The sequence below is a fragment of the Aethalodelphis obliquidens genome, unplaced genomic scaffold (assembly GCF_003676395.1).
Source record: "Aethalodelphis obliquidens isolate GAN/ISIS:26980383/991018 unplaced genomic scaffold, ASM367639v1 scaffold103, whole genome shotgun sequence".
In the NCBI taxonomy this organism is placed as follows: Eukaryota; Metazoa; Chordata; class Mammalia; order Artiodactyla; family Delphinidae; genus Aethalodelphis; species Aethalodelphis obliquidens.
The window spans coordinates 787,393-813,720 of NW_020838047.1; the positions used below are offsets into that span (position 1 = coordinate 787,393).

Below are 26,328 nucleotides of genomic sequence, written 5' to 3' on the forward strand. Positions count from 1 at the left end.
CAAAGCCCTGGACCGTCCTGGTCTACTCAACAACTGGTACATGGGCAGGTGATCCATCTATCCATAGCAGAAGTTGCTACAAAGCTGTGTCCCCATTCTGTCCACCTAATGACAAGGAGACCAGGCCCAGGGGCATCTGCCCCTCACCCCCACCCTCAGGAGATCTTCAGTAACAGCAGGTGACCCAGGGAAGCAACTTCATCCTCATAGAATAACAGCAGAACGGACTGAGCAGGACCTCCATCAGCACCAGAACAACAAAGCAGACCAGATTAACATTACAAGAGTTCAGAAGGCCAAACTGTCATTGGAGTGAAGCCCCACAACAGTAGGCCAGGACCTAAGTGGCCTGCTCAAACAGAACATGTAAATAGGATCAAGAGTCTTCTAACATAATACCTAAAATATTCAGGATACAATAAAAAAATCACTTGTCATACCAGGAACCAGGAAAACCACAACTTGACATTGAGCTGACCTAGGGCCAGTGGAATACTGGAACTATCTGACAAAGATTTTCAAGCTGCTTTAAACAAATACTTCAACAAGCAATTAGGAATTCTTTGGAATGAAAAAAGGAGAAAATCTCAGTGAAGGATTAGTAGTTATAAAAAGAACCAATTGGCAGTTATATAATTGAAAAATATAATAACCAAAATTTAAAATTCACTGGGTAGAATCAGTAGTAGAGTGGAGCTGATGGAGATATAATCACTGAACTTGAAGGCAGATCAGTTGAATTTACTCAATCTGATTAACGAAAAAAGACTGAAAAAAGTTATCAGAGTCTTAAGGATTTGTGGGACAATAATAAAAGATTTAACATTTGTATCATTGGAGCCCAAAGGATAATAGAAAGAGCATGGGAGTGTAAAAAGTATTTGAAGAAATAATAGCTGAAAACTTTCCACATTTGGTGAAAGACAAATTTAAAGCTTCAAGAAGCTGAGCAAACCCTGAAATAGGATACACTTAAAGAAATCTTCACTTAGGAATATTAAACTTCTGAAAGTAAAAGACAAAGAAAACAAATCTTAAAATAGCCAGAGAGAAATGACACATTAGATATGAAGGACTACCAATTGGAACAACACCAAATTTCTCATCTGAAACCGTGGAGGCCAGAAAGAAGTGGCATAAAAATTTTCAAGTGCTGGAAGAAAAGAACTGTCAACCCTGAATCCTATATTTGATGAAACCATCCTTCAGGAATGAAGGGGAAATAAAGACATTCTCAAACGAAATAAGCTAAAAGAATTTATTGTTAACGTAGCAAACAGAATTACTAGGGAGAAAGAGAGACATTACATAATAACAAAAGAATCAGTCCAATAAGAAGTTATCGCAATCCTTAATGGGTGTATACCAAACAACCAAACTTCAAAATATATAAAACTAATAGAGCTGAAAGGAGAAATAAACAAATCCACAAGTATAGTTGGGGACTTGAATACAGTGATTGATAGAACTGCTAGTCAGAAATGAGCAAGGGTATAGAATAGCTAAACACCACCACAGGCCACCAAGATCTAATTTACATCCTATCCAACAATAGCAGAATACATTATTTTTTCAAGTGCCCACGGACCATTCACCAAGATAGACCATATGCTGGATCATAAAACAAATCTTAACTAATTTAGAAGAATTAAAGTTATATGACATATATTCTTTGAACATAATGGAATCAAACTAGAAATCAATAATAGATGAGAAGAAAATCTACAAACACTTGAAAGTTAAAAATACTTCTAAATAATACAGAGACAAAGAGGAAATCTAAAAGGAAAGTTAAAAATACAAAGAATGAATGAAAATACACACATCACATATCAAAATAAGTGAGATGCAGCTAAAGCACTGCTGTGAGGGAAATTTATAGCACTAAAGGCTTACATTAGAAAAGAAAAGTCTCAAATCTGTAGTCTAAGTTCCTATCTGAAGATGCTAGAAAAAGAAGAGCAAGATAGACCCAAAGCAAGCAGGATGAGGGAAATCATTAAGAGTAGAAGTCAGTTAAATTGAAAACAGGAACACTTCTGAGAAATGTAATGAAACAAAAAATTGGTTCTTAGAAAAAAAATGAATGAAATTGATAAATCTCTAGCAAGATTGATAAAAAGAAAGAGATGACACAAATCACCAATATCAGGAATGAAACAGGATATCACTACAGATCTTATAGTGAGTAAAAAGATCACAACTTTACACTCATAAGTTAAACAGCCTAGAAGAAATGCACCAACTATTTGAAAATCACGAACTACCAGAACTTAGCCAAATTGAAATAGATATCTTCTATAGTCCTGTAACTATTTTTAAAATTGAACTTTTGATTAAAAACCGAAAAGCAATAAATCTCCAGGCCTTAGTGGTTTCACTGGAGAATTTTACCAAACACAGAAAGCATTAACATCAATTTGATAAAATGATACCGTCTCTTTCAGGCTGTCAGAGCAGAAGGAACACTTCCCAACTCATTTTGAGGCCTGTATTACCGTGATACCAAAACTGTACAAATACAGCACAAAAAAGAAAACCACAGACTAATATCTCATTGACTTAAATGCAAAAATTCTCAACAAATTTTAGCAAATTGAATCCAACCACAACCAAGTGGGATTTAGTCTGGAAACCCAAGTCTGTTTCAGTGTTAGAAAATCAATGAGGGGCTTCCCTGGTGGTGCAGTGGTTGAGAGTCCGCCTGCCAATGCAGGGGCCACGGGTTCGTGCCCCGGTTTGGGAAGATCCCACATGCCGCGGAGCGGCTGGGCCCGTGAGCCATGGCCACTGAGCCTGCGCATCCGGAGCCTGTGCTCCACAATGGGAGAGGCCACAACAGTGAGAGGCCCGCGTACCACAAAAAAAAAAAAAAAAAAAAATTCAGTGAGATCCACCATATCAACAGGCTAAAGAAGAAAAATCATATGATCATAACAATGGATGCAGAAAATGTTTTGACAGAATTCAACATCATAATAAATAAAAACTATCAGTAAGTAGAAAGCAAGGGGAATGTCCTCCACCTCATTATAGTCATCTATAAACAAACTTACACCTAACTTAATACTTACAGGTAGAGGACTGAATGCTCTCCCTCTACAGTCTGGAAAAGGACAAGGAAGTTAGCTCTCACCACTGTTAATCAACATACTGCTGGCAGTTTTGGTTACTGCAGTAAGGAAAGAAAAAGAAAGAAAAGACATACAAATTTGAAAAGAAGGAATGAAACTATTGCTATTTCCAGTTGACATGATTATCTGCATAGAATATCTGAAGGACTCAACCAAAACACTCCTAGAACTAAAAAATGAATTTATTATTGTTATAAAAGTATAAGGTCACTTCACAAAAATCAACTGATTTCTATACATTGACAATGAACAAGTGGAAACATATTTAAAAAAACGCAATACCATTTACAATTGCTCCAAAAAAAATGAACAAAAGTATAATAAAACATGCAGGATTTGTGCAATTAAAATGACAAAATCTTGATGAAATTGAAGATTTAAATATTTGGAGAATCATACCATGTTCATTAATTGGAAGACTCAAGGTAATGAAAATGGCAAGTATTCTTAAATTGTTTTACTAATAATTGTAATTCTTAGTAAACCCTCAGAAACATTTTTTTATAGACAAGCTTATTTTTAAAATTTATATAGACAGAGAAAGGCCTTAAAATAGCCAAACAATTCTGAAGAAGACTGAAGTGGGAAGAATGACTCTTCCTGGTGTCACAGCTTGCTTGTAGCTGCAGTGGTCGAAGCAGTATAGTGCTAGTGGAAGGACAGGCACATAGGTCAGTGGAACAGTGTGAGGAACCCAGAAGTAAATTCACACCAATATGCCCTGCTAATTCTTGACAAAGAAGCAAGAGCAGTTCAGTGGGGGAGGGATTGCCTTTTCAGCATTAGTGCTGGAGAAATTGGACATCCACCTGTAGGCAAAAATATGAACCTTGACCTAAACCTCACACGTAATATAAGTAACTCAATACAGATCATGCACTCTAATGTAAAACATAAAATTGTAAAACTTAGAGAAAAAGAAGAAAATTTCAAGACCTAGGACTAGACGAAGAGTGCTTAGACTTAACACCAAAAGCACAATCCATAAAAGAAAAACTTGATAAATTGGACTTCATGAGAATTTAAAACTTTTGCTCTGCAAAAGACTCTGTTAAGAGGAAGAATATACAAGTTACAGATTGGGGGAAAATATTTGTAAACCCCATGTTTAACAAACGACTTGTATCTAGAACATATAAAAACCCACCAAAACTCAACATTAAAAATATGAAGAGTCCAGTTAGAAAATGGGCAAAAGACAATCTAAACATTTCATTGAAGAGGACGAATGGCAGACACAGATGGCAGATAAACACATGAAAAGATGTTCAACATCATTAGCCATCTGGGGAATGCAAATTAAAACCACAGTAGTATATCACTACCCATCCATCAGAATGGCTCAAATAAAAGTTGTGATAAAACCAAATGCTGGCGAGGATGTGGAAAAAGTGGGTGACCGTAACATTGCTAGTAGGGATGTTAAATGATACAGCCACTTTGCAAAACTGTTTGGCAGTCCCTTTTAAAACTGCAAATGGATGTGTCACACCAAGAGCAGGTAATGCTGCGCTCTTGGGCATTTGTCCCAGAGAAGACAAAACTTATTTTCACTAAGAAACTTATTACATGCATGTTCTTAGCAACTTTGTTCTTGTGGGTTTTTTTGTTTTGTTTTGTTTTGTGGTACGCGGGCCTCTCACCGCTGTGGCCTCTCCCGTTGCAGAGCACAGGCTCTGGACGCGCAGGCTCAGTGGCCATGGCTCACGGGCCCAGCCGCTCTGCGGCATGTGGGATCCTCCCGGACCGGGGCACGAACCCGCGTTCCCTGCATCGGCAGGCGGACTCTCAACCACTGCGCCACCAGGGAAGCCCAGCAACTTTGTTCTTAATAGCCAAAACTGTGAAACCCCAGTGTCCTTCAGAGGGTGAATGAATGAACAAATTATGGTACTTCCATACTATAGTCTGCTGCTCAGCACTGAGATGGAACAGGCCATTCAGTCATGCGTCCAGTGTCTTGGATGGACTCCGAGGAAGTAATACCAAGTGAAAACAGTCAACCTCAGAAGGATGCATACTGCGCGATTCCATACATATATATAGAACTTGTGAAATATAATTGTAGGCGTGGGGAACAGATTGGTAGTTGACGGGCAGAGATGGGAGCAGTGAATGTGGCTATCAAGTGACATAGTAATGGTACAGTTAAGTATCTTGATTTGATGGTGGTCACATAAGGCTATGAGTGTGATAAAATTGTACTGATGGAGATGCAGAAACGTGAGCACTTGTAACTGGTGAAATGTCTGGTTTGTGCAGTGCCAGCTTCCCAGTGTGTATAGGTACCACAGTTATGCAGGACGATACAGTTGGGAGAGGATGGGTGAAGGATACATGGGACCTCCCCGTACATTACTTCTCACCTTTCTGTTGTTATGTATAATATTTCAAACTAAAATGGTTAAATTCCTACATAGGCATAGAAGGAAGTCTGGAGGAGAACACTGAAACTGTAAGTTTCTCAAATGGTAGAATTACGAATGATTTGTATTTTCTTTGTTTCATACGTTTTCAACAGTGAACATATAGGATTTTTATGAGAGAAAAAAATACTGACATAAGCTAAATGGATTCAATGAAAACTGATTTCCAATGGAAATGTTCATTGCAAAATTTGCTCAAAAGAGTCCATTTGAATTACGAACTTGGAGGGCATTGGTAGCCTTGAAAGGTTTTCAGAGTCACAGTGGGATCAGAACACAGAGTGTAGAAGATTTAAAAATAAATGGGAAGCAGGTAAAAGCAGGGAAATATAAAAAGTACGCGTTCGGCAATCCGACAGAAAGACGTGAGAAGGGGAAGTGGGACGAGGATTTTTCAGTTGGGAGGCTCTTGATCCACAGCTGGTGCCGCAGGAAGAGAAAGTGGGTAATTGTGAGTAATTTCTAATGAGGAGATCATTCCATGCTTATGATAAACCATGTTAGTCGGCGTGTGGTTGGGCGGGTGATTTGCAGTCCAGGACCAGGGCGTGCCCGGGTGCAGGGAGTTGGCGCTCATGTTATTCCCTGTCGTGTGCGTGTGTGTGTGTGCACGTGTGCGTTTACTGTGTAAGCGAACATGTAGCAATGATGGGCCTTTGTAGAGGAAGATTTTGATTTGGAGTTTAGCTAGCCTCCAAAGCAGTTTTAAAAAACATGTTGACTTAAATGGCTAATAAAAAGGTAGCTGGTCTCTATTTGAATAATTACATTTGGGGTTTAATTGCTTCCTTCTGTTCTCACTGAATGTGTTGGTTAAATCGCCAAAGGAGAATGCCAGCGTCTTTAATCAGTTTATCAGCTAATCGTTTAGACATGATCAGTATTTGCCACCAGAAGTAGTGGCGCCGGGCGGTCCCTAGGTAAGATGCTGCTGTAGCCTTAGTCGTTCTTTAACCTTAGTACATTAAATGATGCACAGGGCACCCTGCACAACCTGGCAGCTCTGTGCGAAGGCAGGCGCAGCTCTTCACGAGGAGGGAAGCCGAGAAGCAAAGAGGAAGAGGTACGCCTCCTGCATGCTCGCTGCCTCACGCCGTCACTTTGAGTTGATTGCCTTCCTTTCCTGCATGGTTTAAATTCCTAACAATGACTGGACGATCTTTAGGTCTGTAGGGACCTCTTAATATATTTTGACTGACATACTGTGTCATAATTTTGCCCCATAACTGTTATTCAGAATTCTGAGTTCAATTTCTTTTCTTTTGATAAAATTAAAAATTTGTTATTGTGTTGTTTTTCTTTTCAGAAACAAATTGATCTAGATTAAACACTTGAAAGCTAATATTACATTGCCATTAACCAGATTTCAAAACTTTTGTTTCTTATATTCACATTAACACTTTTCTTTAAATAAAAAACATTTTAGCAATGAAAACGGTAGTGTTTTTTTTTTTAAATTAAAATGTTGCGGTTTTTTTCTCTTCGTAGGTTTATCTGGCAAGGCTGAGACAAATAAGACTGCAGAATTTCAATGAGCGCCAACAGATTAGAGCGAAGCTTCGTGGTGAAAAGGCAGGTTGAAAATCTTTTTCAAAAAGTAATTGAATGACATTATAATACACTGAGATTATGTGCCACTAACACAAAATAAAGTCTGATGAAGACAGTGAAGGTCAAAGACCAGAAAACTATACATAGTGTTACAGTATATCTTATTTATATGACTTAAAATTGATAAGACCTTTTGTTCCGGGGGGATTCTGAGAGGAAAGTGTGAGTGGTACCTACCCATGGACATATAAAATGGTACGTTTTGTATCTTTCTGTTCTGTCTTTTTTCTCAGTGTCCATAGGAGTTGATGGTTGTGGAGCATTCAGTTGCAGCTGTGAACGACTTGCCATTTTTCATTTTTAGATGTTAGTTTATTCATGTGAAGTCTACAGTGAGTTTGCGGTTCTATCCTAAGTGGTCTGCTCACTACTTATTTTGTAGAAAGAAGCTGACAGCTCCAAAGGACAGGAAGGAAGTGAGGAGTCTGACGTGAGGCGTAAGAAAGTGGAAGTGCTGAAGGTATGTACTGGAAGTGATACAGGTTTTCCTAGAGGAAATGGAAACCCGAGATAGAAAGTTGTGTTCTTAAGTCTTTCGTAGTAAACCAACTTATTCTCTTGCCTTAACTTTTCTTTCCCTTTTATCCCTCACTTTTCCATTTCTGAAAAATAGCATTTTGCTCTCTTCATGTCATATTTATGGAGAGCAATTTGATGAAGCAGCATAAATACATGAAACTATCACACAAGTAACCTTAAGAAGAGAAAATGGTAACCCTAAAAGTGAAAAACATCATCTCTGTTTCTGTGAAGAAAAGTTTGTGCATAATAGTCATAGTTGTAAATTTTTATTTCCATTTGACTGTACCTGCATCTATTTTCATTCCAGAAGTACTTACTGAGCAGCTGCTGTGTGTTGGCAGCCCGTGTAGGTGCTGGGCATGCAGCTTAGGTTTGTGTTCTGGAACCACACACACCCACTTCTTTTTTGGCCAGTAAGGAAATATTTTTATAGACCTGGACAAACAAACAGGCAAACCTGCGCCTTTCTTTCTGGCACTAGCTGTGCTGATTGTCTTCATTTCCAGGCCCAGGTGAGCGCCCGCGCGGCTGTGCTGAAGGAGCAGCTAGAACGTAGGAGGAAGGAGGCGTACGAGAGAGAGAAGAAGCTGTGGGAGGAGAATGTGAGCCTTGCCCCTGTCGTCCTGCCGGGCTCCTGCCCGCCCGCTTTCACTGGGTGCTGCACCAGCCTTATGGTTCTGTGGTCCTATTTTCTCCCTCTCGTTCATTTCCCCTACATCTCTCTGTCTCTGTCATCATTTAAGGACGATCCATATGGAAGTTATTTTGGGGTTTGATTTGAGGTGAGAACCCAATGTGTTTTATTTAGTCTTTTTTATTGCCAAGTAGCTAATCAAAGTCCCAGCATCACTTAGTGCCTGCAACGTTTCTTCTGCCCCTGATCTGCAATGCTGCCTGTGAGAGACTAGACGCCCGTGTGTCCTGGAGGATGAGTCCACGTCTGTTCCCCAGGGCCCCGTTGTGCTTGTAATTATGGGTCTAGAATATATTTAATTCTTGGAAAGGTTCTTCCCTCATTTCCCCTTCACTCTTCTTTTTCATTTGTTTTCCTTACTTACTTGCTCTCTTTTTCTCCAAGAGGTACAGTTTAGAGTAATATTTTTTATGTTTTCGTTTCTTAAATCCTGTTGGGATTTTGATCATACTACCTTAAACCTACAAATTAACTTAAGAAGAACTGACGTGTTTATAATAGTCTTTATCCAGAAGCGTGTTAAATATCTACATTTACTTGTATCTTTTATATCTCTTACATAATTTTGATCATTTTTAACTCATACTTGTTATATTTCTTATAAAGCTCATTTCTTGATGGTTTATAATTCCATTTCTGCTTTTAAACATTTGGTTTTTTCTAACAGAATAGTGCTGATATTTGGAGAAATTGTTGGATTTTGCTTATCTCTTATGCAGTGAGTGTGCCTGTTCTACCAATGTTGAGGGGTTTCAGCATGCACCAATATCACTGACAGGCAGTCATGATATACATCATAACAGTAATTGCTACAGTTCATAATTGTTTATTGTATGCAAGGCAAATTATAACCACTGCCCATGGGTCGCTTTGCTTACTCTTTACGACTTTACAAAGCAGATAAAGAAAGATAAAACAATTAGATGAGGTCACATTTTCAGGAAGTATGGAATTGGGATAGGAACCTGTGCCTGTCAGGTATCAAAGTCTTAGTATTCATAGGCAGTACACCTAACTCCCCTGCTTTCTTTGAGTTTTGCCTTTTATTACCACTTTATTCTTTCTGCATCGGCCAGAACTTCTAGGACAGAGTTAAATAGTAATAGGGATAATACTTTTGTTCCTGTCTTTAATGGAAATACTTTAGTCATTTCTCTGTTATGTATGGTAAAATAGTAAGGAATATAATTTTACGTCTGGGTTTTACAGTTTTTATCAGACTTGTGTTTTGGCGTTTTATCAGATGTCTTTTGTGTTATCTCTTAACATGATTGTGTTTCTTCTGAATCCACCCGTTGATGTCATACACAGGGAGATTCTCGTACCATATTCCTAAAGAAAAAGAACCATTTAGCTATGAAGCATGAGTGAAAGGGACAGAACTCCAGAAATCAGAATAAGTCTAAGAGTTTTTTGATAGTTCCCTTTCGTTTTCTCCTCCCAGCAATTTTAATTTCTCCACCCTCTGCTAGTTACCGTTTTTCTCTGTAGTTTCTGGAGTCCAACAGTGGACAACTCTCGTCTTGTTTGCCACATCATGAACAAGTCTTGACTACGAGACAATAACTGTCACAGGGTATCGCATCTTCCTCCCAAATCATAATTACTATTATCTGGTACTTATCTTCTGGCCTACTGGTCCCAGTCTTCCCTGGCTTCAGATTGTTATGCTGTTTAAATCATGTTTTAATTCTAGTGCTTTTACTTTCCCCTTTTTCTTTTTGAATTTCATTTTTTTAACTTTTTTATATAGCAGGTTCTTACTAGTTATCCATTTTATACATACTAGTGTATATATGTCAATCGCAATCTCCCAATTCATCCCAACACCACCCCCGCCACTTTCCCCCCTTGGTGTCCATACATTTGTTCTCTACATCTGTGTCTCTATTTCTGCCCTGCAGACCAGTTCCTCTGTACCATTTTTCTAGGTTCCCCGTATATGTGTTAATATACCATATTTGTTTTTCTGTTTCTGACTTACTTCACTCTGTATGATAGTCTCTAGGTGCATCCACGTCTGTACAAATGACCCAGTTTCATTCCTTTTTTATGGCTGAGGAATATTCCATTTTATATATGTACCACATCTTCTTTATCCATTTGTCTGTCAATGGGCATTTAGGTTGCTTCCATGACCTGGCCATTGTAAATAGTGCTGCAATGAACATTGGTGTGCATGTGTCTTTTTGAATTATGGTTTTCTCTGGGTATATGCCCAGTAGTGGGATTGCTGGATCATATGGTAATTCTATTTTTAGTTTTTTAAGGAACCTTGATACTGTTCTCCATAGTGGCTGTATCAGTTTACATTCCCACCAACAGTGCAAGAGGGTTTCCTTTTCTCCAACCCTCTCCATCATTTATTGTTTATAGATTTTCTGATGATGCCTGTTCTAACTGGTGTGAGGTGATACCTCATTGTGGTTTTGATTTACATTTCTCTAATAATCAGTGATGTTGTGCAGCTTTTCATTTGCTTCTTGGCCATCTGTATGTCTTCCTTGGAGAAATGTCTATTTAGGTCTTCTGCCCATTTTTGGATTGGGTTGTTTGGTTTTTTTTAATATTGAACTTCATGAGCTGTTTATATATTTTGGAGATTAATCCTTTGTCTGTTGATTTGTTTGCAAATATTTTCTCCCATTCTGAGGGTTGTCTTTTTGTCTTGTTTCTACTTTGCTTTGCAAAAGCTTTTAAGTTTCATTAGGTCCCATTTGTTTATTTTTGTTTTTATTTCCATTACTCAACGAGGTGGATCAAAAAAGATCTTGCTGTGATTTATGTCAAAGCGTGTTCTTCCTATGTTTTCCTCTGAGAGTTTTATACTGTCCGGCCTAACATTTAGATCTCTAATCCATGTTGGGTTTATTTTTATGCATGGTATTAGGGAGTGTTCTAATTTCATTCTTTTACATGTAGCTGTCCAGTTTTCCCAGAACCATTTATTGAGGAGGCTGTCTTTTCTCCTTTGTATATACTTGCCTCCTTTGTCATAGACTAGTTGACCATAGGTGTGTGGGTTTATTTCTGGACTTTCTATCCTGTTCCATTGATCTATATTTCTCTTTTTGTGCCAGTACCATATTGTCTTGATTACTGTAGCTTTGTAGTATAGTCTGAAGTCAGGGAGTCTGATTCTTCCAGCTCTGTTTATTTCCCCTCAAGACTGCTTTGGCTATTCGGGGCCTTTTGTGTCTCCATACAAATTTTAAGATTTTTTGTTCTAGTTCTGTAAAAAATGCCATTGGTAATTTGATAGGGATTACATTGAATCTGTAGATTGCTTTGGGTAGTAGTATAGTCATTTTCACAATATTGATTCTTCCAATCCAAGAAAATGGTATATCTCTCCACCTATTTGTATCATCTTTCATTTCTTTCACCAGTGTCTTAGAGTTTTCTGCATACAGGTCTTTTGTATCCCTAGGTAGGTTTATTCCTAGGTATTTTATTCTTTTTGTTGCAGTGGGAAATGGGAAGGTTTCCTTAATTTCTCTTTCAGATTTTTCATTATTAGTGTATAGGAATGCAAGAGATTTCTGTGCATTAATTTTGTATACTGAAACTTTACCAAATTCATTGATTAGCTCTAGTAGTTTTCTGGTGGCATCTTTAGGATTCTCTATGTATAGTATCATGTCATCTGCCAACAGTGACAGTTTTACTTCTTCTTTTCCAATTTGTATTTCTTCTATTTTATTTTATTTCTTTTTCTTCTCTGATTGCCATGGCTAGCACTTCCAAAACTATGTTGAATCATAGTGGCGAGAGTGGACATCCTTGTCTTGTTCCTGATCTTAGAGGAAATGTTTTCAGTTTTTCATCACTGAGAATGATGTTGGCTGTGGGTTTGTCATATATGGCCTTCATTATGTTGAGATAGGTTCCCTCTTTGCCCACTTTCTGGAGATTTTTTATCATAAATGGGTGTTGAATTTTGTCAAAAGCTTTTTCTGCATCTATTAAGATGATCATATAGTTTTTATTCTTCAATTTGTTAATATGGTGTATCACATTGATTGATTTGCGTATATTGAAGAATCCTTGCATCCCTGGGATAAATCCCACTTGATCATGGTGTATGATCCTTTTAATATGTTGTTGGATTCTGTTTGCTAGTATTTTGTTGAGCATTTTTGCATCTGTAATCACCAGTGATATTGGTGTGAAATATTCCTTTTTTGTAGTCTTTGTCTGGTTTTTGTATCACGGTGATGGTGGCCTCGTAGAATGAGTTTGGGAGTGTTCCTTCCTCTGCAATTTTCTGGAAGAGTTTGAGAAGGATGGGTGTTAGGTCTTCTCTAAATGTTTGCTAGAATTCACCTGTGAAACCATCTGGTCCTGGACTATTGTTTGTTGGATTTTTTTTTTTTCGGTACATTGGCCTCTCTCTGTTGTGGCCTCTCCCGTTGCGGAGCACAGGCTCCGGACGCACAGGCTCAGCGGCCACGGCTCACAGGCCCAGCCACTCCGCGGCGTGTGAGATCCTTCTGGAACAGGGAATGAACCCGTGTGCTCTGCATCGGCAGGCGGAATCCCAACCCCTGCGCCACCAGGGAAGCCCTGTTGGAAGATTTTTAATCACAGTCTCAATTTCAGTGCTTGTGATTGGTCTGTTCATATTTTCTATTTCTCCCTGGTTCAGTCTCAGAAAGTTGTGCTTTTCTAAGAATTTGTCCATTTCTTCCAGGTTGTCCATTTTATTAGCATAGAGTTGCTTGTAGTAGTCTCTTAGGATGCTTTGTATTTCTGTGGTGTCTGTTGTAACTTCTCCTTTTTCATTTCTAATTTTATTGACTTGAGTCCTCTCCCTCTTTTTCTTGATGAGTCTGGCTAATGGTTTATCAATTTTGTGTATCTTCTCAAAGAACCAGCTTTTAGTTTTATTGATCTTTGCTATTGTTTCCTTCATTTCTTTTTCATTTATTTCTGCTCTGATCTTTATGCTTTCTTTCCTTCTGCTAACTTTGGGTTTTGTTTGTTCTTCTTTCTCTAGTTCCTTTAGGTGTAAGGTTATAGATTGAGATTTTTTTTGTTTCTTGAAGCAGGCTTGTATTGCTATAAACGTCCCTCTTAGAACTGCTTTTGCTGTTTCCCATAGGTTTTGAATTGTCGTGTTTTCGTTGTCATTTGTCTCTAGTTATTTTTTGATTTCCTCTTTGATTTCTTCAGTGATCTCTTGGTTATTTAGTAACGTATTGTTTAGCCTCCATGTGTTTGTGTTTTTTACGTTTTTTTCCCTGTAATTGATTTCTAATCTCATAGCGTTGTGTTCAGAAAAGATACTTGATATGATTTCAGTTTTCTTAAATTTACTGAGGCTTGATTTGTGACCAAAGATGTGATCTATCCTGGAGAATGTTCTATGTGCACTTGAGAAGAAAATGTAATCTGCTGTTTTTGGATGGAATGTCCTATAAGTATCAATAAAACCTATCTGGTTTATTGTGTCATTTAAAGCTGTGTTTCCTTATTAATTTTCTGTCTGGTTGATCTGTCCATTGGTGTAAGTGAGGTGTTAAAGTCCCCCACTACTATTGTGTTACTGTTGAGTTCCTCTTTTATAGTTGTTAGCAGTTGCCTTATTTATTGAGGTGCTCCTGTGTTGGATGTGTGTATATTTCTAAGTGTTATATCTACTTGGATTGATCCCTTGATCACTATGTAGTGTCCTTCCTTGTCTCTTTTAACATTCTTTATTTTAAAGTCTGTTTTGTCTGATGTGAGAATCGCTACTCCAGCTTTCTTTTGATTTCCATTTGCATGGAATATCCTTTTCCATCCCCTCACTTTCAGTCTGTATGTGTCCCTAGGTCTGAAGTGGGTCTCTTGTTGACGGCATATAGATGGGTCTTGTTTTTGTATCCATTCAGCGAGCCTTGTCTTTTGGTTGGAGCATTTAATCCATTTACGTTCAAGGTACTTATTGATATGTATGTTCCTATTACCATTTTCATAATTGTTATGTTTTTTTTTTTGCGGTACACGGGCCTCTCACCGTGTGGCCTCTCCCGTGGCGGAGCACAGGTTCCGGACGCGCAGGCTCAGCGGCCATGGCTCACGGGCCCAGCCGCTCCATGGCATGTGGGATCTTCCCCGGACCGGGGCACGAACCCGTGTCCCCTGCATTGGCAGGCGGACTCTTAACCAGTGCGCCACCAGGGAAGCCCATGGGTTTGTTTTTGTGGGTCCTTTTCTTCTCTTATGTTTCCCACTTAGAGAAATTCCTTTAGCATTTGTTGTAGGGCTGGTTTGGTGGTGCTGAATTCTCATAGCTTTTGCTTGTCTATAAAGCTTTTGATTTCTCCATCAAATCTGAATGAGATCTTTGCTGGATAGAGTAATCTTGGTTGTAGGTTCTTCCCTTTCATCACTTTAAATATATCGTGCCACTCCCTTCTGGTTTGTAGAGTTTCTGCTGAGAAATCAGCTGTTAACCTTATGGAAGTTCCTTGTATGTTATTTGTCATTTTTCCCTTGTTGCTTTCAGTAATTTTTCTTTGTTTTTAATTTTTGTCAGTTTGATCACTGTGTGTCTCAGCGTGTTTCTCCTTGGGTTTATCCTACCTGGCATTCTCCGTGCTTTCTGGACTTGGGTGGCTATTTCATTTCCTATGTTATGATGTGAGTATGAAATAATTGCTGTGCTAACTTATTGCCTCTTCTGCAAGAGAATGTTGTAGCAACCACATTTGTCAGAAGTAGAAATATCTCATCTTCATAGTCAGAGCTAGTAATTTGTCCTCTTAGCCAAATCCTTTCAAACTTACCTGATGTGGAAAAGAGGGTGAGCTAGCTTTGGTGGCCTCTGTATAGTGGCATGCGGAACAGTCTACTTTTGTTCTCTTGGGCCCAGGAAACAGAAACATTTCGTCCTTTGCTGATTTGTACAGTGGGACAGTTTCTCTCAGGGTGAATCAGTATGAAACTGCCTGTGTATCCTTTTTAATCAGCTTTCCTTGGGTTGAGCCTGCTGCTGTCATCCTTGTGTTCAGCTGCAGGATCGCAGTTGCAAGATTTAAGGGCCATCGCTCCCTCCTAGTTTATAGTTTAGTCTTTAGTAATCCATTCTGGCCGTCTGCATGGCACATGAAGGTGATTGTGAGAGGAAGGTAGCCATTAAATACAGTGAGGAGCTTATGCTTAGTGCAGATTAGCCTTATTTTAAGAATGTGATCTGTTATGCAGAGCTGCACGGGGCTTCTGAGTATTTGATGACAGCAGCCTGTGTGGTGACACCCTGGAGTCTTAGAGGTGGGTCAGTGCTCCACGTCTGTCCCCTCGGTGTGCCTGCAGAGGCCCTCACTGTGCTGCCTGTATATACACCTTGTATGGTTCCTTACACGAGGTGGAGCGGATGGCTGTGTCATCGTTCATGTTGTGGTTGGCACGTGGGACCCTGGAAGAGCACCTTGATCACTGGGAGATGTTTTCTTTTCTCCCAGTCACATAGGCACCGCTCACATTCGTGATTTAGAACGTCACACTTCTAACAGCTCAAGTTAGTATATCTCAGAGAACGCAAGCATGAGGTTTGTCATTATATTTCTTTCCCAAAATCTGCCCTTGGTGGGTTGAAACATAGCCCACAAGCATGTTTAAGCGCGGTCTTGAGCACATCTTGTAGGATGGTTTTCTAAAGCGCAGTTCCCCAAGCAGGCTTCCTTTCCATCACTTGTTCCTCACTGTGCTGCCCGTTGGGTGAGGTCGTGACCCCGTCATCTAAGCTGTCACAGCCTGGTGCCCAGTCTGCACACTTCTTCGCATCAATTCAGGCGGCATGTTGGTGAATGTCTGCTCCTTGGTTAGGTCAGAGACTGTGTTTTGAATATGATGACTTCCTCTTTTATTGCATTTCACTCTTCGTTGTGTATTTCATGTCTGTGTTTGTCCCATTCTTCGGACACAGGCCTATAAGCTTCCCCCAGGGTGGACACACTGCCCCCATCTTGGCTACCTCAGAATCTTCTCTCCTTAGTCTTGCCATCTAATCTCATCCATCTAAATAGACACATCCTGAGGTCACTTTGGAATCATGCTCTCTGAGCCAAGTCTCACTGGATATTAACAGAGTTCCAGAGATCTCTGAAATATATGTTTGACATCAAAGGATTCAAGAGCATCAAAGAGAATCAGGATTCCACTTATGCCGAGGAATCCTCTGATGGTCTTCCTGACATCAGGCTGGCTTTCCCCAAGCAGCAGGAGCAGAGTGTCCTCAGTTGGTGGAGGAGGGGAAGGGGAGCACCTCTGGAAGCACTGTTAGGTGTTATGTTCCAGCAAGTGTACTTTACAGACTGTGTCCAGTGGTGGCTTGGCTTTGAGCAGGTGCTCTGCGTTCTTATCATAAGACCTTTATTGCTGGGCAGCTGCACACGTGCACAGTAGCAATTCTGACTCCTCAGATGGCAGCTGGAGCCCGGCCTCTTCTGCCAGAGGCTGCCCTAGACCTCATCCACCCACCAGTACACTTGCACGAGCAACCACGTGCTTATAGTACAGTCCAGGAAAAGCTCCCGTAGAAGTCTTGGCTCTCTAAGCCATGTAAAACCAGTGTAAGTTTTTTTTAATTTTAATGGTAGATCTGTCTTAGATAGTTCTAAAGCGCACACAAATGACAGATATTATGGCTATATTCCTGATAGACAATACTAGTTCCTAGTGCAGCACAACTTTGTATTTCCTCATGTTTTTTCACAAAGGTTTTTACGGTGGCGACATTAATTAAACTGTGGCAGTGAGCCTGGCTTTTGAGGTGCAACAGGCAAGCAGCCCCCTTTCGTTTGGGAGAATTATTTCATTGTGTGCACTTTTGGAAAGACCGTCGAACAAGGTGCCCTGGCTTCTCCCAGCTGAGGGACAGGCCGGTGATCTAAGGTGGACCAGCTGGACCTTCTCCAGGGCGTGAAGTTTGAGCAGGTTGGAAGTTGGAGTTGATTTAATCAAGCGAGAGAACCTGGTGAAACCAGGAGTGAGCTTCTGCTGCCAGATCCATGCAGCTACCCCGGCTCCTGTTCTCTTCTCGTGGAGGGCTTCCCTTTGCTTTGTGATCCGCCTACAGCTCTCTTCTCTCTTCTCCCCGCTCCCCTCCTCTCTTCCAACTCCATCCCCCGCATCTCCTTCCTCCAGAGATAGTTTCTGTTGCTTTCAGCCAAAGAACCTTAACAGATTGATTGTGTATCGTGCTCTGCATGGGACCTGGCGAATAGCAGTAGCAGTGAGTTCATCAGGAATTCTGTGGCTCGTGCTGTGCAGAGCTGTGCACAGAGGACGTGTGCTGGAGTGGTGAGGACAGCGGCAGGCTGGGAGTCAGGAGACCTGGGTCTAGTCTCAGCTCTGCCAGTTAATTAGCCTGTTTGGGGGACTGCCTCAATGTTTGGGGGCCTTGATTGCCTCATCCATCTCTAATGTTGTTGTGCCTCAATGTTGCCTTGAAAAATAACCTTCGCAGTGTAAGTACTTAGGTCCAGTTTAATCTACAAGAGTGGATAAAAGTTATTTTACCAAGTAATTGTTTGAACAGGAAGTCTAATTTAGCACAAGCTAGATGTATTATAGGTACTTATGTGTCCGTTCCTACTCTAACTCAGGAGTGGCTAACATGGTATTTCAGGTTGGGCTTAGCATTATTCCACTCCCGGAAATGTGCATTAAAGGTTTGATTGTATGTATGTTGATGCATTTTTACCCAGTAAGACCACCTATCTTTAATTGGATTCTTAAGAGTATCCTTGATCTAACAAACGGTGAAAATCACTGCCTTAATTATTCTGATTCTTTGGCATGTATGCCCAATTTTATAAATTTTTCTTTTTGGCACACTTAATGGTAAAAATTGTAGTACTAAATAGGACTTTAGAATGGAGAATGATTTTCATGTGTGATGATAGAGGTTTTCCACCCAAATAATAATGTTGCTTTTCCCAGGCAGCGTATATGCTCATATGGTAAGTAAAACATACAAGGAAGATAGGTTCAGTTTTTTAAAACGGTAGCAGTGTATTTAGTAATCTAAAATTCAGTGAAAAATAGAATTAGGGAAATTCAGAGACTATATTTTGAGTACGAGTTTCTTTTGAATTGCGTTGAACTCTTTCTTGTGTATTTCATTTGTGTTCTGTCTTTGTCGTGTTCTTTAGAGCTGCCACATAGGCCTACAAAGCCTCCCTAGGGTGGACACACTTACCCTTCTGGCTACCTGGGCATGTTCCTCTTCTTAGACATGCTTACAAATGCATTATAGTAGTGCTAGTTCAGAAAAAAATTCAGATACAAACACTTATATTTTTGGTACTTCAGAGACAAGGCTTTGAGAAGTTAAATATGAATTTGCTAACATTTGGCCAAGATGTATCTTTAGGCTACATAAAATTATGTGTGAACTTGCTCTGTACTCAAAATATTAAATCAGGGCATTTAATAAAATTTTTCTAATATACATTAAAATCTTACTAGTCATTCAGCATATAGAGATGAAACAGTATTTATATTTATACTTCAATAGTAGCTAAACTTATAATTCCATGTATTTATAGACCTGGCCTCAGTATTTGCTGAAATTTTTAGTTTTGTCATTAGGTGGCATTGCTGGTTAATTTTTCAGCAAATAGTAAAACGAACAGATAAAATAGAAGGAGTTTTACAGTGATAATTAAAAATCTTGTGGAAATATAAGCAGTATGAAAAAGTCTTGAATTTATTAACCTGGTGATAAAATAGCTAGGGGAAAAAAAATCTTCTAAAGCAATTTGTTTCTTAAACCTGACTTATGAAACTTTCAAGTCAGTGTTGACTTGTGCATTAGTGTCCTAATGCAATTTTGTTTTTTAAACTTTGAATTTTGAAGAACTGTTACAATAAAGTAGGTATTCTAGACATAACCAGGTGATCAATTTGTAACAAAATTGGGTTATTTGTTTTATGGTTTTTTCTTCTATGAAACTTTGTTTTGTTTTCTTAATTACTTTTTGTGTTGTTTTACCATATTCAGTCATCTTTCTGAATTAAGGGCTCAATCTCATGTTTTCTCTTTTGACAAATTTAAAGATACATTATTATCTTCTATCTCAAGGTCTGGTTAATACTGAATAGCATTAACGTTTCTGGCTAAAAATAATATACCCATGATGTTTACACAGAAGGCCCAAGTTCTCCTGCGCTAGTAAGTTACTGATGTGTGTTACCTTGGCTTATAAAGGTGTTACCACGTCTCAGTAGTTACCCTGAATTACCCTTAATTTTTCAATAACTGAATTAGTTTTGTTATGAAGTATTTCTAAGAGTCAGTTGGGTGTTCTGTTTGTTTTTGTTCTTTGGTTTAGATTTCATATATCTTTCTTTGCTTGTTTGTTATCTCAGGTTCTTTTGCTGTGTTTAGCTTAGCTGACCCGGGGAGAGACTAGTACATGTTTGATTATAGAATGTAAGCATTTCCTGAAGGCTGCAGACGATCTTTCTTATAAAGGTGCCAATGACTTTCTTACACAGTGAATCAGATATCTTAGAGACTCTGTCTGTACCAGTCGTTGGCCATATGTATGGCAGCAAGACAGATTTTAATATACTATGGAGTAGAATTTTAATAGTCATGTGTGAAACTTTTTCTTCATTAAATTGCCTTTTGTTGATTAAAAGAAAAGACTTCCTTCCAAAGATGAGTAGCGTGCAGAGAATTTAACAGAGATAGTCCTGCTGGACTGAATTTGATTGTCATTGGTCTCAGGCAACTCATAGCACTTTATCAATAAGCAGATTTTTTTTCTGTTACTTGAGGTTTCTCTTAAGGTTGAGACTAATATAGGAATGACTCTAATGTATTTTACAACTTAAGACTATAAGGTCAAAATAAAGCGTTTTCAATCCCTTTATATGTGACTTTTGCCATTAACTAAGGACAAATTTGCTAAGTATTCCATAGAGGTTTTTAAATTCTTCTTAGGTCACATATCTCCAGTTTCAGAGAGTTGTGCCAGTGTCTTGTTTAAATTGTATAAGAATTATGTGTGTGTGTGTGGATAAACATTAAAAAGAACTATAGATAAATGAAGTGCAATTAGCCAGAGCAGGGGTATATGGGTGAATTTTTTTTTCTTTTATTAAGAGTTTCCTTAATGTTCTTATTCTAGGCAGCTGACCAGTGATTTTGGGAATGACTTTTGAGATAGTCTCTGTAAGCATCAATGAAAATTGTATCAGAGGCTGAGAAGGGAGGTTGGTGCTATTCTTGCTTCAGTGAAATTGGTTAAATTCATATTATCACTCTTGTTTATTCATACAATTAAATTACTCTATTGATCACTTTTTTATCTCAGATTTTTAAAAATTTGTAATGTAAGGTATTTGTGTTTCAGGTTTCTGCTTCATACTGACTTCTATAAAACCTTTGCATACGGTGCTAACACTTTCATTTCTGATTCTGCACTGATAGGAGGGTTTTGTTCTGTGCTGTACTCTAGAGATCAGAAACTTGCTTTGTGTAAACTTCTTCATCTCGTCAGGGACTGAAACCGGATTCTGAGTGTTTAAGGCAAATAACTCTATTTAATGGAAACTAAGTGTTTGCTGAACTATAATAATTACTACTATTTATTAGGCACACAGCTGTGCGCTTCACACATTTAATCCAGTGAGTACCGCATTCCCATCTTAGAGAGGTTTGGGGTCCAGAGAGGCTAAGAAACACTGAGGGCAGGTGGGCCAGAGCTGTGGGCCCCTCCTGCCTGTGTGTACTCGCCGGGCTGTGTGCGGGGCTGCCCGACCTCACACTCTTTCCCTGGTCTGGAGTTCCTTCTTCCCCAGAGCATTGAGCACACATCTGCCCACTTTATTTCACTGCAGCATGCTGATTGATTTATCTGTTCCCTGTTCTCTTCTAGTTTATAATCCTTTCAGAGAAAGCACTTTGTCATCATTTTGGTTTTTCCTCCTTTTTTGAAAATTGCTTACTGCAGTTAGTTCTGGTCTGTTATATACTGGGTTTTTTCCTAACTTGATTGAGCTGTAACCCTCAAATAATTCTCAACTTCTGCAATCAGTAATTACTGATTTAAATAAAATGGCAGATTAATTTGTTTCCTTCAAAGTAATCATCTAGGGAAGTAACATACTTGTCCTAAAAGTGCTGCTATTTGATCAGAGCCAATTGATGTATGTTTATATTTCCTCAGAATCTATGGTAATAAGACAATCAAAGTTTTAACACGTTTCTATATAACTTTTCAGGTAGATAATACTCAGTTTTGTGAGCTCTAGATTTTTTTTAAGTTATTTATAATAACATTAAATATCAGTATACTTCAACAGTGCTGAACTGTGGGATTAAAGCAATGTTTCCATCTTCCTCTTCTTTTTTTAATAAGGACTTTATTTTCTTTGGAGCATTTTTAGGTTCACCGCAGAATTGAAAGGACAGTGCAGAGATTTCCCATGTACCCCCTTGTCCCCCACATGCATACAGCCTCCCCCATTATCAACATCCCCCACTAGATGGTACATTTGTTACAGTGGATGGACCTGCATGGACACATCCTCACCGAAAGTTCATAGTTTACAGTACGGTTCATTGTTAGTGTTGTGCCTTCTGTGGTTTGGAGAAATGTATAATGACATGTATCCATCATTATAGCATCATATATGGTGTCTTCAGGCCCTGCAAGCCCTCTGTGCTCTGCCTGCTCATCCCTCCCACCCACCCCCACTCCCTCACCAGCCCCTGCGACCACTGATCTCTTTACTGTCTCTGTAGTTTTGCCTTTTTCAGAATGTCATATGGCTAGAAACTTAAAGGATGTAGCCTTTCAGACTGACTTCTCTCACTCAGGAATATGCATTTAGGGTTCCTCCTTGTGTTTGCATGGCTAGATACCTCATTTCTTTTTAGCACTGAATACTCTTCCATGTATGTACTGGTTTTTTAATCCATTCATCTTGGTTGCTTCCAAGTTTTGGCAATTACAAATAAAACTTCTGTAAACATCTGTGTGCAAGTTTCTGTGTAGACATAAGATTCCAACTCATCCTGAGTATATGCCAGGGAGCCCAATTGTGATTGTATGGAGTAAGAGTATATTTAGCTGTGTAAGAAACCACCAAACTGTCTTCCAAAGTGGCTGTGCCATTTTGCGTTCCCACCCATGTGGACTGAGAGTTCCTGTTGCTCCACATCGTTCAGCAGCATTTGTTGTTGTCACTGCTGTGGGTTTTAGCCACCATAGTAGGTGTGCAGTGGTGTTACCTTGTTTTAATTTGCAGTTCCCTAATGGCATATGATGTGGAGCATCTTTTCATAGGCTTCATTGCCTTCTGTATCTTCTTTGGTGAGGTGTCTGTTCAGATCTTTTGCCCCCCTTTTTTTTTTAATTTATTTAATTTATTTATGTTCGGCTGTGTTGGGTCTTCGTTGCTGCGCGGGGGCTTTCTCTAGTTGTGGCGAGCGGGGGCTACTCTTCGTTGTGGTGCGCAGGCTTCTCATTGCGGTGGCTTCTCTTGTTGTGGAGCATGGGCTCTAGGTGCGTGGGCTTCAGTAGTTGTGGCATGTGGGCTCAGTAGGTGTTTGCTCATTTTTTAATTGGGTTTTCATATTTTTGAGTTTTAAGAGTTTTTTGTGTATTTTGATTAACAGTCCTTTGTTTTTATTTCGTTTGTAAATATGTTCTCCCAGTCTGTGGCTTGTCTTCTCATTCTTTTGACAATGTCTTTCACAGAGCAGAAGTTTTTAATATTGATGAAACCAGCTTATTAATTCTCTTTCGTGGTTGTGCCTTTGGTGTTGTATCTAAAAAGTCATTGCCAAACCCAGGGTCACCTGGATTTTCTCCTATGTTATCTTCTAGGAGTTTTATAGTTTTGAGTTTTACATGTAGGTCTGTAATCAATTGTGAGTTAAGATTTGTGAAGGGTATAAGGTTGTTTGTTTGCCTGTGGGTGTCCAGTTATTCCAGCACCACTTGTTTGTAAGAAGACTGTCCTTTCTCCACTGAATTGCCTTTGCTCCTTTGTTAAATGTTAGTTGACTCTATTTCTGGGCTCTGTTCTGTTCAGTTGATTTGTTTGCTCTACTTTCATTAGTATCACACTATCTTGATTAGTGTAGTTCTAGTAAGTCTTGAAGTCAGGTAGTATCATTCCTCCAACTTAGTTCTTCTCCTTCAATACTGTGTTAGCTATTTCCATCTCCTTTTGAGCAAAACAGATATTGGTGTAAAATGAAAGTACAGAAAAGTAAATATTAGAATTGGATTACTGTCTTACGCTTAGAAGATGCTCAGTAAATATTGTGTTTGAAATATTGGTATTTACTCAACAGAAATTCTTGTTTACTGGTTTGAAGAAGAGATAGAAGTTGGGAGTGACTTGCTGCCATGTTCCTGTGAGCATACTGCAAAATGCCATTTCCTTATATTTACTGAAAGTTCAGAACGTCATTTCACATTGTTTACAGAGTCTAAATGTCAAGATAAAAGCAAAAACATATATGAATATAACAAATGGTATTTTTAGTGAAGTAAATCTTATTACCTGTACTTTTCAATTCTTCCTTTCTTACATATGTTGACATTTTTATAATCAGGGCTCTCATGTTGGGTAATTGATATTCAGACTTTAAGACTGTGCCAAACTTGTAGAATTTGCAGAAGCATTTCTTTTTGAAGTATAAGATTAGTAAATAATCTTTTTTTTCACCAAATTTTATAATGGATTAAAATTAGAGTAAGAGGACTAATGTTTAATCTTTTAGAAGGCTGTTTGTGAAACATTGTTAATGCAATGGAAAGGAGTTATTTAGTACCACATGACGCATGATTAGGTTTACATGTGAGGCCAGAGATGTTTCTCTGTGTCCGCTGATCTTTCCCCAGCACCTAGTACTAGTACATTGCCTTTTGCACAACAAAACTTGAGGAATGAAGAAAACTCCTTGTGGTTAGAGTATGTAGACAGTGACCTTATATACACCATTTTACCTCTTCATGCAAATATGAATTCTCCAATGTACTTACATTCTTTGTTACAGTTGGTGGCCAAAGGAATAAAGAACTCTGATGTGTCTGCACCTTCAGGACAGCAGGAAACAGGTGGCTCTCCATCAAAGCAACAGATGAGACCTGTTATTTCTGTGACTTCTGCTTTGAAAGAAGTGGGTATGGTAAGTTTCATAAAATCTAGAACTCCTCAAAGTCAAAAGATTATTAAAAGGATTAAATTTAATGAAATTACATTAATTCCTAATGTCCCATTAAGTTTTTCTAGGGAAAAAATTACTTCTTAAGATTTTCATGTGTGGTTTACTCTGAATATTGGAGGCTCACTGGTCTTAGGTTTTATATCTAAGACCACCTGGTAGGTAAGAATATATTGAAATGATTCTCTTTTTTACTTTAAAAGACTGTTGGACAAAAAAAGATATAGAAATGTATGAAAAACAATGCAGAAAATGTTTTTATACCCTAGCACTCACAATTAGCCAAGGTTCACTTTTTAAACAAATAATGTCTCTCTGGTACTTAATTAACTCTGGGAATAGTGTCCAGGACGTGTACATGTATTTAAAACTTTTTGGCATAGCAAATGTTAGAGGACTCAGCATAATTGCACTTAATTCATCAATTATTTCTTTAACCTTCTACTTTTGAATCTCTGTCATGTCATATGGATAGTAAAACAGAGAACTGTGGGCAAGTAACAAGTTTAAACTTGGAAGTATGTTTTGGGCATCTCTCTGAAATGTGAAAAACTCTGTTCTGAGGTTCAGGGAAAGGGGCTCATGGTGTGGAATTTCAGCCTAGAGCTCCGTAGGCAGAGGGAAGAGTCCGAGTCATATTACACATTACCCTGATTCTGTCCTTTCCTGGTCATTGAAGTCTGCGCCTTTTATTTGTTGAATTTCGCGAAATTTTTGCAGACAGCACTGACGTTATTGGCACACCAGTCTTTTACAGCCTTTGTGTTTATCTTGAAAATAAGATTGAGTGGGAAATACCAGCCTTGGTCACCCTCAAGGACTTGATATAGGAAGCCACTGTTGCTCAAGCAGGTGTAGTCTCTCTTCTCTCTGGTAACGAGCGTGTGCTGCGTTGTTCACTCCAACTTCAGATGCCCCTGTGCGGGCCCTTCCTGGTCCTCAATCTCACATCCCACGTAGCTGCTCACCTCTCTGGTCGTAGCGACTGCTAATGCCTGCCACTTTACTGGGTAAAATGCTCTTTGTCTGTTTTACATGTATTACTTTAAAACTGACCACTACTTAATAATATTTGAGGTAATCCATGTAACTAAATGGTTTTTCTTTGTGTCTTCTTGCTAAATATCGCTTCCTTAAAACTTTGAGAACCGCTTTTCCTTGCCCTGAGTCTTCCAGATACCTTTGCTTTCGCAGTTTTCATAACTACTAATGTCTTCTTTTCATATATTTACAAATTCTAGATCGTCTAGATTACTCTGATTATACTAATCATAAAACAAAATTTATTTTATCCTTAGTACCAAGGACTCAGCACTCTTTATTTTTACTCTTTGCTTTGGGAGAAAAGCCAGTTCTCAATTATGTTTAGTAAGTAGTATGGCTTAGTAAGAATATATGTACCTGAAACATAAAGACAGCTTCAAAATAACACAGCCTGTCTTGAATTATTCATCCATCAAAACTTCCTAGCTCTGAGTATATGAATTAATTTTTAAAATTTCTACAGTAAATGTAAAATTACCAAAAATCAGGTGCCAAAGAGAATATAGGTAAATATGTGATCAAGTAATCCAAAAATATGACAAATAATTGAGAATTGGCTCTTCTAGTATACATTACGTCTATTAAATGATAATATGTAACTATTTCTCATTGCTGATAATGAAGAAAGCTGTGTTAACATTTTACAGGAATAAAAAGATTCACAAGGAGCATGAAATGTTAATGAAAACAAAAAGTAAAAATATCAAAAATTTT

At 38.7% G+C, this 26,328-nt stretch overlaps 1 protein-coding gene across 6 annotated transcripts in view; it reads left to right on the forward strand.

The window, feature by feature from the left end:
• The window catches only part of NEK1 (NIMA related kinase 1), a 213,219-nt gene that overhangs the window by 121,996 nt on the left and 64,895 nt on the right, over positions 1 to 26,328 (forward strand). For 4 of the 6 annotated variants that reach the window (XM_027096525.1, XM_027096520.1, XM_027096521.1 and 1 more), the window contains 5 exons: positions 6,540 to 6,623; positions 7,049 to 7,132; positions 7,554 to 7,631; positions 8,200 to 8,295; positions 24,403 to 24,534. In XM_027096525.1, coding sequence (XP_026952326.1) covers positions 6,540 to 6,623; positions 7,049 to 7,132; positions 7,554 to 7,631; positions 8,200 to 8,295; positions 24,403 to 24,534 — 474 coding nt within the window. The remainder of the gene's footprint in view (positions 1 to 6,539; positions 6,624 to 7,048; positions 7,133 to 7,553; positions 7,632 to 8,199; positions 8,296 to 24,402; positions 24,535 to 26,328) is intronic. The other 2 variants (XM_027096522.1, XM_027096523.1) reach the window with 1 other exon arrangement.